This window comes from Piliocolobus tephrosceles, chromosome 4, assembly GCF_002776525.5.
Source record: "Piliocolobus tephrosceles isolate RC106 chromosome 4, ASM277652v3, whole genome shotgun sequence".
Classification (NCBI taxonomy): domain Eukaryota; kingdom Metazoa; phylum Chordata; class Mammalia; order Primates; family Cercopithecidae; genus Piliocolobus; species Piliocolobus tephrosceles.
In genome coordinates this window covers 19,189,655-19,202,169 of record NC_045437.1, presented here as the reverse complement: position 1 = coordinate 19,202,169, position 12,515 = coordinate 19,189,655, and the positions used below count along the sequence as shown (strand labels likewise).

Here is a 12,515-nt window from a genome sequence, read left to right as displayed (position 1 = left end):
CCTTTTTTCTTTCTTTCTTTTTTTTTTTGAGACTGAGTCCCGCTCTGTCGCCCAGGCTGGAATACAGTGGTGGGATGCAAGCTCCGCCTCCTGGGTTCACGCCATGCTCCTGCCTCAGCCTCCCAAGTAGCTGGGACTACAGGTGCCTGCCACCATGCCTGGCTCATATTTTTGTATTTTTAGTAGAGATGGGGTTTCACCGTGTTAGCCAGGATGTTCTGGATCTCCTGACCTCGTGATCCGCCCGCCTCGGCCTCCCAAAGTGCTAGGATTACAGGCGTGAGCCACCACACCCAGCTTTTCTTTCTTTTTTCTTTATTTCCTTATTTTCCCAAAGTAAACTATTGGACATATTCTCTCTTTTTAAATATATATTTCTCATTCCTTTTGTGTACTCTTTCAAATGAAAGTATTTTTGAATGAATGGATAAAGATTGTAGGGGTTTGTGCTTGTGTTGCTATAAAAATACCTGAAGCTGGGTCATTTATAAAGAAAAGAGTTTTAATTGGCTCATGGTTCTGCAGGGTGTGCAGGAAGCCTGGTGCCAGCATCTGCTTCTGGCCTAATAGAACTTACAGTCTGGCAGAAGGGGAAGGGGAGCCAGCATGTCACATGGTGAGAGTGGGAGCAGGAGTGAGAAAGGAAGGTCCCAGGCTTTTAAGCAATTAGATTTTGCATGAACTGAGTGAGAACTCACTTACCACCAAGTAGATGGGGCCAAACCATTCATGAGGGATCCACCCCCACAATCCAGTCACCTCCCACCAGGCCTCACCTCCAACACTGGGAATTAGCTTTTTATATGAGATTCAGAAGGGAAAAACATTCAAACAATATTATCCCCCCTTTAAAATTTTCTCCTTTTAAAAACAAAGAAGCTGGCCTGGTGTGGTGGTTCACACCTGTAATCCCAGCAATTTGGGAGGCCGAGGCGGGCAGATCACCTGAGGTCAGGAGATAGAGACCAGCATGGTCAACATGGCGAAACCCCGTCTCTACCAAACCTACAAAAATTAGCCAGGCGTGGTGGCAAATGCCTTTAATCCCAGCTACTGGGGAGGCTAAGGCAAGAGAATCGTTTAAACCCGGGAAGTGGAGGTTGCGGTGAGCCGAGATTGTGCCCTTGCACTCCAGCCTGGGCAACAAGAAGGACACTGCGAAAAAAACCAAGCTGATAAATATTACTCAGTAGACCTAGATTGTGTTTTAATCTCTTGCACTATCTCCTTATTGTTGTACAAAATTCTCCATTACTCTGTCCCTTGGTTTCTTCATTTGCAAATGGGAACTATTAATAGTACCTAGTAATAGTACCTACCTCATGCAGCCGTTTTGAGTGTTTAATGAACTAATGTTTATAAAGCACTTAGAACCCCATCTAGTATATTGCAAGTGCTCCATAAATGTTAACTCTTCTTACCTCTTATTAGGTAGCTTTGTTAAATAACTCATATATGTATTTAAGTGTTTCCTCTCTACCTCACACATATACCAGTACTCAAAGGTTTATATTAAGGGCCAAATCAGAATTTGAAGAAACTGTTTAAAATGTCTTATATGGCTATAAATCTTCTAGCCTCAATTTATTCTGGTTCATTTTTGATAGCTGTAACCTAGAATTTTTTTTTTTAATTTAAAACCCCAATTCCACGGGTTTTATGATTAGTCAGTCCTCTTTTAGGACCTGTGTCTCCTAGGCAAATGGTTACTTGATTTTATATTTTCTAAATACTCCTGAAAATGTCAAATTAATTATTTGTAAAAAAAAAAAAAAATCTAAATATTGATATATACATTCATAAAGTATTAAGTTTTTTTAACTTTCTTAGGGCTTATGAAACATTTTATTGTAATATTATTTGAAAAATAATTTACTGAGAATATTCTCATCTCTTTTTAATTGTTTGATTAACGGTTTTATGGACCCATGTCACTTCTTAATTCTAAATAGAATGATTCTACATTTAATCTTCAAAATAGTCTTGAGTAGTTTCTCTTTTCTCACATTTCCACTTTACTTCTGAGTTTTTATTTCCATGTCTGGGCAGAAAGCCAAAGGTGGTTAGGCAGAACTATTTAGTTCTACTTGAGTCAAAATTCAATTGCAACTTCGTGAATAAGACTCTTTGGATCCAAGCATCGCCCAAAATGTAGCCCTTAGGATATTGATTTCCCTAGAGAGCTAGATAGCTTAGGAAACTCGGAAGCAAATAATGTGAGTCTAAAGATGCGTGCCTAGCATTATGCTTACCATTTTTCTAATATATAAGCTTAATTTAAACCTACATAAATTAAAATACGTTTAACTCTAAAAATATTAAGCCACTGATATTAGCACTTATGTTAGAAAGCCCAGTGTGAAGTGGCTAAAAACGAGGAGATTGCGCTGGCAAAAAGACTACATATTTTTGGAAAACAAAACAAAACAAAACCTATTTTCTTCCAGATTGACAGTTCTAAGGTGATGGAATTTCTAAAACGAGACATGCTTTGCCATATTTCATAGGGATCTATAGCAATATAATCTGAGCTTTTCTGATAGTTGCTGCAGGAAACTTTGAAGCTGAATAATAAGTTCCAAATTTGAGTCCTCCAAATTTCAGATACAGAAGCTGATTTTCTTACAGTAACCAAAAATGGACAATTTCTTACAGACAGGTTAACATTAGATAATAAAATAGCCAGAAAGCCTACTGATTACATTTTAAAGGATGCTGTCCTTTCCACGTGAAAAGACATCTCTCATTTCCTAACCAGTTCAGCCCTCATCCTCAGCATTTATGGTCTGGGAAAGGGATATTATAAGAAGTGTTTTTTTTTTTTTTTTTTTTTTTTCTAGTATAGACTCAATTCAAAGAAGGTGCAATGGTTTTACTGTAGCGTTGCTTTATGCTTTGAGAAGTCCAGTGACATATAGATTTCCCACTATTATGTAGCATCTTGTTTTTGTGTCTCAGAATAAGATTTACTTTAAAATTGTACCTTTTCTTGTTTAAATTTCTTTTTTATGTTAAACTTTTTTCAATTAACATGTACTTATTATTAGAACATTCAATGTACAGTGGTCAGCTCCTTGTTTGGATCACACAATTGATACAATCTGTCTCTTTTTATGTGTATTTTACTGATAAGTTAGATTTCTTGGCATATTCCTTGCTCTGTAGTTTCATTCTCCATGCTGCTATTAATATCCTCTGCCATGTGTGTTCATGCCTATCCATAGGAGGTTAGAAGATTTCACACCTTAGCAATATGCTCTACATACCCTTCTAACACCTTATGCCTATGAGAGGCATGGGGTTGTATTGCAATTCCACTTACTCTCTGTTCTAGAAAGTATGATGAATTTGCAATATTTACATCACCACACCTATCCTATATTTCTACCCAGCTTTTCTTCTTTTACCCGTACTAAAATGGAAGAAGCATCCCTATTACTTTCAATGGGAAATTTCTACAACTGCCCTGGAATCCAATTCTTTTCACCTTCTCATGAGTTTTACCATTTTTGATAGTCCCTTTTTTCAAAAGCATCATTTCTTTCAGCAAAGACAATGCTTCTTATTTCCCATAAAAAAGAGAATAATTTGTTGAACCCACTTTTCTGGTGACATAAAATGCTATTTTTTTTTTCTGCTGTTCATTCAGGAAAAGATATCGATCACTTGTCTTGACTCATGGTCTTTGTATCTTCTCTTGAAGCTACTGTAATAAATATCCAATCCTTTGATATTTTTTCTTATATTATTCTTGACAAGTTAACTATTAATAATACTGTCCATCTTGCCAAATCCAATTAACCCTCACTAACCTCAATCAATCTCCTAACAGAATTCACCCCAGTTGTTAGCTCCTTCCTTCCTGGTAAGATATTTCTTGGCTGCGCGCCACTCCCCCTCCCAGTTTTCCCTCTCTCCTTTGGTTGTCACCATCTCTGAATAGATATTGGCCTGCTCTATACTCAGTAGGTTGTATACTTTAGTGCTCAATCTTTTATTTCTTTTCTCTTACAATTCTGTTCCAGATGAGATGATACCTTTCCCATTACCTTACCTTTATGCTCACATGTCATCTCAAAGTTATATTTCCTGTTTAGAAAGGACAATCGATCTCCATACCCATATTTGACTTTTGCTTTTTATTCCACGTGGGTATCTAATGGGCATTTAAGGCATAATCATTCATTTTTCCCAAATTAACTTTCCCTAACTCTTTTTATCCACCTCAGTAAAGGGGCCTATCAATTAGATAGTAGGTCAAACACACACATGCAAATGAAGTCATCTGTGATTTAATTGCTCTGCTAATGCCACTTCAATAAAAAGTCTATGAATTGTATTTCATATATAGCAGTACGTTATACACTTCTTTCCATTATCTTCTATCTTTCCATCTTTGTCCAAGTTGACAAAGATATTTTTTTATAAATGGTTTTCATGTTTCTACAATCTATGATAAAAAGTAGCCACTGTTATTTTTCAGAACATGAATTAATCTTTTTATTTTTTTGAATTTGAAATTTTTCCATTGCTTTCACAAAAGAGTAAAAAACTCTTTGCCTTGTCCTACCTTGTCCTAACTCTTAGACATTCATGTCATTCAGTCTGGATAGCCACATTGACATAGATTTGTTTTCTAACCAATTGAAACTTTTTCTTTAATTTGGATCTTTGCATCTTGATTTTCTTTGTTTCCTATGTTCTTCCCTAGCACTTTTCACATAATTAGTCCATTTCATCTTTCAGATCAAGATGAAATATTACTTAAGCTGAGATTTAAAAAGAGAAATAAGCATTAGAGGTTAGGAGAAAAGAGAATATTTCTCTCCTTAAATAGTTGTAGAATAGTCTGAAGCTTCTCTAGAACATATGATAATTGTTTAATAGTATTTATGCATAGACATGTCAATCAGCTATTGCCAAATAACACATAACTCCAAAACCCAGGGGTCTTAAAAAAAAAGCTATGTCTGACTATACCATATGTGTCGATGGGTTAGCTGAAGGCTAGCTGAATTAGGCTAGCTGTTGATGCCAGCTCTGTTTATCTCTGGAGTACTCAATCATGCTTCTGCACATTTACTAGGCTGATCTACGCGAGGTTGGGAGCCTTAATTGGGACAACTTTGCCCCAATTAAGGTCTTACCTTAATTCCTCCTGCTAGAACAAGTTAATTAGCCCAAGCATGCTTTTCTTGTGGCAGTGGCATAGCATACAAGGAAACATAACAAAGTCTCATGAAACCTAGGCCCAGAAAGAAGACAGACACGATCACTTTCAGTGCATTTGATTACAAAAGTAAGCTGAAATTTAACCTAATATGAGAGAATCCTGCAAAATTACATGAATTGAAGAGGGAAAATAATTTGTGGTCTATAATTCAACCTATCTTTATTTTTTGTCTCATTCTTTGACTAAAGAAGGGTTTAGTTGAACTGTGGTGGAGGTACAATGTTGATAAATATAAATGTTTTGTTTTTCATTTTATATTTATCTTTAAACCTTAGCTACAATGAAATTTCAAGATAAATTCCTAATTTATCTCTGACTTCAAGGATTCTAATTTTTTTTTTTTTTTTTTTTTGGATAATAGCAACAAGAAGTCTTATTGTAGGTTTTTTTTATTATTATTATTAAACATATTATAGGTTTCTAAGAGATGAGTTCTTTTGGTCTCTCCATTATTAATCCCTGTGTTTCTACTATCTACTTTTATTCATGGAACTTGGTAAGACCTAATAAAATTATTCTTTGAATTAGTAATTGAACTTAGAATTAAAGACTGACAGATAAGAATAATTGATGTAAGTTCTATAAAAATATAAAACTGCCATGTAATCAAATATAGAATATTTGAATATTTTAATGTATTTAAATATCATGCTTCTCTTGATTCAGTTGTATTTTCTTCATTATAACATCAAGTAAAAAATTCTCTTTTTTTTCTCTAGATACTTCATCAACTACAATGGTGAAGATGACAGATTTTTCAACATTGATGCCAATACTGGAACCATTAAGACTACAAAGGTTCTTGACAGAGAAGAAACTCCATGGTATAACATCACAGTCACTGCTTCAGAAAATGGTAAACTACTTCATGTATCATAGTAAAAGATGTCACTTGTACAAGAAGACTTATAATGAAATTTCCTTAAGAGCAGGGCTCTCATAATCTTTATTTTTGATATCAGTATCTAAGAGAGTAAGCGGAATGTATTAAATATAATTTATTATCAGAGAGTAAGCGGAGTGTATTAGATATACTTTATCCTTATCAGATAGCATGAATAAGTCTTATACATTCCTCCTTACTGTAATTCTGGCACGGTGATGGAAAATTTGCATCACAGAACACTTATGCCTCATCCTTGAGTCAAGGGCATTTGGTTCTCCTTCTAATTGAGAGACTTGCTTTTTCATTTGCTTTTGCCATACTTAACCTATCAAGTCTTTGGAAGAAGGGTGTCCCATATGTGTGGTAGTTTGGGGAAAAAGAACGAAATAAAAATATATAATTGCACATTGATTATTTTGTCAATACAACACCTCTGCTCAAGTTTCAAAAACACTTATAGAACTTACAGTAAAAGAATAATTCTTGGAATTTCAACAGACAGATCTAGGCTCTCTTTAAGTGCATGATCTAAAGCTGACGGTAACTCTTGTTCTACCTCCACCCAGAATATTCCATTGTGATAAACACCTAAGCTCAGGAAACAACATACAAAAATATGTATCCATAATACTGCTAGGATCATAAAGGTAGACATTACTGTGTTAAATGAAATTAGAATATAATTCTAAGAAAATGAATCCATCTTCATAACAATAAAGTTTTTTTAACATATTTGTAAGTAGACCAAAGGTACCAATTATCCTCACTTTAAAAGTGATGAAGAGTTTATATATATATTTAGGAAATGTTTTGATGTATTCTTGAAAAACCATTAATATATTAGAGATTAAGAATACTTCACATTTGAAAATAGTGCCATGTAAAGTAAAATCACATTCTGTTTTTCTTTCAGAGTCTAAAACATTAAAAATTGTAGCAGCTTCATTGATATATCATTCACACAGCATAAAATGTACGCTTTTAAAGGGTATAACTCAATGGTTTCTAGAACATTCACAGAGTTGTACATCCAGTACCACAACCAATTTCAAAATATTTTTATTACTCAAAAAAAAAAAATTCTGCATTACTTAGTCATAATCCCCCACACTGCCTCACCTTAATTCAGGAAGCCATTAATTTACTTTCTGTCTCTAGAAATTTGCCTGCTATTGCTTTGTTATATAAAATAATCATATAATAGGTAGTCCTTTGTGACAGGTTCGTTTCATTGAGCATGATGTGTTAAATATTTATCCATATTATAGTATGTGTCATCAGTACTTAATTTTTTATTACCAAAATTATTCTATTGTATTGATATATCACATATTTATCCATTCTTTACTTGACAAACATTCATCTGGTTTCCATTTTTTTTCCTAATATGAATAATACTGCGATAGGCATTGGTGTGAAAGTAGTTGTGGAAATGTTTCCATTTCTCTTGAGTATATGCCTAGGAGTGAAATTGCAAGTAACTCATATGGTAATTCTGTGTGTAGCCACTTGATGAACTGGCAGATTGTTTTCCAAAGTGGATACACTGTTTTACATTTCCAACAGCAATAAGGTTTCCAATTTCTTCATATTTCCACCAACATTTATTACTATCTGTCTTTTTATTATAGCCATTCTAGTGGTGTGAGGTGGTATTGCACTGTAGTTTATGCATGCTTCTATTGCCCTTAGTTATATAGCAATCATGAGGCTATTTCAGTGTTTTTTATTCTACTTGGATTTTGGTGTCTACAAAATTAGCTCAAGTGACTTTCATTTGGATTAGGTTTTCAACATAATATCTCTGTAAAAGTAACTTTTCACTAATTCCTTTTAAAGGGGTGCTCTAAAGAATCCATGAGTGAGTTCAATTGCAATCACTTCTGGTTATTTTCATCTTCAAAATAGCCAGACGTTAGCAATCGTGGATCCTTAGTAACTTAAGAACAAATTAAATGGCAATTAAATAATAAGGACTTATTAAAAATTAGTTAAGAAATAAAGGGATAAATGGAAAACTATACCAACAAAAAAATTATGAGGGCTGAAATGGTTTGGTTATATCCTCACCCATATGTCATCTTGAGTTGTAGCTCACACAATTCCCACGTGTCATCAGAGGGACCCAATGAGAGGTAATTGAATCATGGGGGCCGGTCTTTCCCATGCTGTTCTCATGATAGTGAATGAATCTCAGGAGGTCTGATGGTATTATGAAGGGGAGCTCCCCTGCACACGCTCTCTCTTGCCTGCTACCATGTAATATGTGACTTTGCTACTCCTTTGCCTTCTTTCATGATTGTGAGGCCTTCCCAGCCATGTGAAACTAAGTCCATTAAACTTTTTCCTTTATAAATTACCCAGTCTCAGGCATGTCTTTATCAGCAGTGTGAAAAAAGACTAATACAGTAAATTGATACCAGTAGAGTGAGGTAGTGCTGTAAAGATGCTTGAAAATGTGGGAGTGATTTTGGAATCAGGTAACAGTCTGAGGTTGAAACAGTTTGGAGGGCTCAGAAGAAGATTAAAAAAAAGTGGAAAAGTTTGGAACTTCTGAGATACTGGGAGTGCTCGGAAGACAGGAAGATGTGGGAAAGTTTAGAACCTCCTAGAAACTTGTTGAATGGCTTTGACCAAAATGCTTATAGTGATGTAAACAGTAAAGTCCAGGCTGTTGTGATCTCAGATGGAGATAAGGAACTTTTGGGGAATTGGAGCAAAGGTGACTCTTAATGTGCTTTAACAGAGACTAGCAGCTTTTTGCCTCTGCCCTAGAGATCTGTGGAACTTTGAACTGGACAGAGATGATTTGAGGCATCTGGTGGAAGAAATCTCTAAGTGACAAAGAGTTCAAGAGGAAGCAGAGCATAAAAGTTTGGAAAATTTACAGCTTGATGATGAGATAGAAAAGAAAAACCCATTTACTTGGGAGAAATTCAAGCCTGCTGCAGAAATTTGCATAAGTAACAAGGAGTCAAATGTTAAAAACCTAGACAATGGGGAAAATGTCTCCAAGGCATGTCAGAGATCTTCACAGCTGACCCTCCCATCACAGACTCAGAGACTCAGGAGGGAAAAATGTTTGCATGGCTGGGTCAGGGCCCCCTGCTGTGTGTAGCCTAGGTACTTGGTGCCCTGCATCCCAGTCGCACCAGCTGTGACAATAAAAGGGCCTAGGTATAGCTTGGGCAGTGGCTTTGTAGGGTGCAAGCCCTAAGCCTTGGCAGCTTGCACATGGTGTTGAGCCTGAGGGTACATAGAAGTCAAGAACTGAGGTTTGGGAACCTCCTCCTAGATTTCAGAGAATGTATGGAAACCATTAGACATCCAGACAGAAGTTTGCTGCTGGGGTGGGTCCTCATGGAGAACCTCTGCTAAGGCAGTACAGAAGGCAAATGTAGGGTGCAAGCCCCCACACAGAGTTTCCACTGGAGCACTGCCTAGTGGAGCTATGAGAAGATGGCCAATGTCCTCCAGACCCCAGAATGGTAAATCCTCTGACAGGTTGCACTGTGCACCTTAAAAAGCCACAGACACTCAATGCCAGCCCTTAAAACAGCTAGAAGGGGTTTTGTACCCTGCAAAGCCACAGGGTTGGACCTGCCCAAGCCCATGGGAGCCCACCTTTTGCATTAGCATGATCTGGATGTGAGACATGGAGTCAACGGAGATAATTTTGGAACTTTAAGACTTGACTGCCCCGCTGGATTTCAGACTTGTGTGGGGCCTATAGCCCCTTCGTTTTGACCAATTTTTCCCATTTGGAATGGCTGTATTTACTTACTTAATGCCTGGATCCCCACTGTGTCTAGGAAGTCACTAATTTGCTTTTGATTTTCCAGGCTCATAAGCAGAAGGGACTTGCCTTGTCTCAGATGAGACTTTGGACTGTGAACTTTTGAGTTAATGCTGAAATAAGTTAAGACTTTGGAGGATCATTGGGAAGACATGATTGGTTTTGAAATGTGATGACATGAGTTGTGGGAGGGACCAGGAGTGGAATAATATGCTTTGGCTGTGTCCCCACACAAATCTCATCTTTAATTATAGCTCCCGTAATTTCCACATGTTGTGGGAGGGAGCAGGTGGCAGGTAATTGAATCATGGAGCTCATCTTTTCCATGCTGTTCTCATCATAGTGAATAAGTCTCATGAAATCTGATAGTTTTATAAAGGAGTGTTCTGCACACACTTTCTCTTGCCTGCTGCCACGTAAGATGTGACTTTGCTTCTCATTTGCCTTTTGCCATGACTGTGAGGCCTCCCCAGCTTCAGATATGTCTTCATTAGCAGTGTGAGAACAGACTAATACAAGGGTGTTGAGCTACTTCTTCAGGAAAGAGAATCAACTCCAGAAGCATTTCAATCAGAAGCCATGCTTTAGATTAATTTTTATTCACCACCTCACTCCAAATAATATTTGCATTAAGTAGAATGTAATTTATGAATATATATGAGTTCATGCATTCATAAAATTATGTTATTTGCAATCATCACCAAAATAAATGCCTGTTTTTACTAAGTAACATCCTGATTATATATTTACTTGGTAAAATATAGGTATATTTTTAATATGTACAATACTTTATATGGGGTTTGAGTTGATCTATATCTACTAAGTAAAGCAGTACAAAGTTGTAATTTTCTGAGTTATTAGATGGTAATAAAACAACCTTGGAGAACACCTCAATGAGCATTACTAAAATATAATTTAATTCTAATCATAAATAGGTGTATAGAAAGAAAGAGCACTAGTAAAGATTTTATAGCCATGTTGGGAGACTGTATTTAGAAATGAAATGCATGCACTGATTACTTGGCTTAATTGACTGTTAGTGTCATCAGGAACATTGCCAGATACAATTGTTTGTCAACCTTAACCTCAACATCAGCCACGTTACCCAAGTATTTTCTGATATATTCTGTTTGGAAAGGGTAGCTGATACTTTTTCAAAGTGTATTTTTAGAAATCTTCTTAATGTACAGTTTCTGAAGAGCCAGTTGTTTTGTGAAGTGACATTCAGTAGTGAATGTTTGTAAGTATTTTTTTTAGCCTACCTAGGGGTTTATGTCAACAAGAGAAAGGTGCCTCCTCTGGGCAGGTGAGGCATTGCAGCTGCAGTATCCAGGAACGAATGAGGGCAAGGGAGAAACAGTGCTCCTTCCTTCTTGTGAGCAGGCCTTGTTTCAGGGTCATACAAGATACCAACATAAATATTCCAGTGCCTAAATCTGTGCTTATTCTAATATGGCCCTTTAGGGAAGCTGATGTTTGGTGAGCCCAATCATTGGTCAGGTTATTTTAACTCACTAAGGTTTATTTTGTTATTTATTTTTGAAATTCATATTGTGAAGGAAATTAACTTTTAGAATTGTAAAGATAACATTATGAGGATGATAAATTCAAGATATTGGCTATGGTCAGAGACCTAGAAAGTGTTGTATTCTCATCATATATCACAGTTTCTGGGGAAAAGTACTTTCCAAGTAAAGACCTACAGAATGTTTCTTCGGTGGGTAATACCACCTTCCCTCTGTGCAATCTATAATACAGCTGTTTGGTAATTTAAATTAGTTTTCTATTGTTGTGTAACAGATAATAATAAGATTTCTGTAGGTCAGAAATTCAGGTGGGCTCAACTGAGTTCTCTACTTAAGGTCTCAAAAGGCTGAGATCATGTGCCAGCTGGAATGAGCTCTTCTCCAATGGCTATGAGATTCTTACTGGATAATAAACTTTCCTTCAAACTTACATACTATCACTCAATGTTCCCTTTATGCATCCCTGGTATAATGCATATTATGCATATTTCCATCCCAACTCTTTGTTAGGACCTACAAATAAGGCATCAACGACTGCCTAATAACCAAAACCTATCAGTACTTTTTACCTTTCATTTTTCCCTCATTTCTTGGTGACATTTGACTATGTTCATCTTTCTTTTACCTCTTAAAATTTTCTATATTTTCGCTCCCATTCCAGTATTTTGGTGTTGGGTACTTTATCATCTTTATCCTAAAGTATCTTTCAATTAACTCATGCAGAATACATTAATAAATGATACTTGCTAGGCAGTGTGGTATTTTAGACACTAGGGATATTGAGAATATTATTTTTCCTTTGAGGCGTTTGAGTGTAATTCATAAGACAAGGTAAGTAGATAATGGCATTTTGGAAAATTACTGTGGAAACAGGATTTTTTAGGGATAAGAGAGATTTTTTAGGGGCTACAAAACTGGTAGTTTAATCACTCTAAGGGGATCAGTGAAGGTTTTATAGAGAGGATAATGCATGGATTCAGTCTTGAGTTGCAGGATGAGTAAAGGTTGCCCTGCATATTCTCTTCTGATTCCAAATGTGTCTGAATTTGTGTATTAGGATTCTCCAGAGAAACA

General features: G+C 36.2%; 1 protein-coding gene across 9 annotated transcripts in view; it reads left to right on the top strand.

The window, feature by feature from the left end:
• CDH18 (cadherin 18) overlaps nucleotides 1-12,515 on the top strand; it is a 1,101,027-nt gene that overhangs the window by 1,014,910 nt on the left and 73,602 nt on the right. For all 9 annotated transcript variants that reach the window (XM_023218216.2, XM_023218208.2, XM_023218214.2 and 6 more), the window contains one exon: nucleotides 5,953-6,089. In XM_023218216.2, coding sequence (XP_023073984.1) covers nucleotides 5,953-6,089 — 137 coding nt within the window. The remainder of the gene's footprint in view (nucleotides 1-5,952; nucleotides 6,090-12,515) is intronic.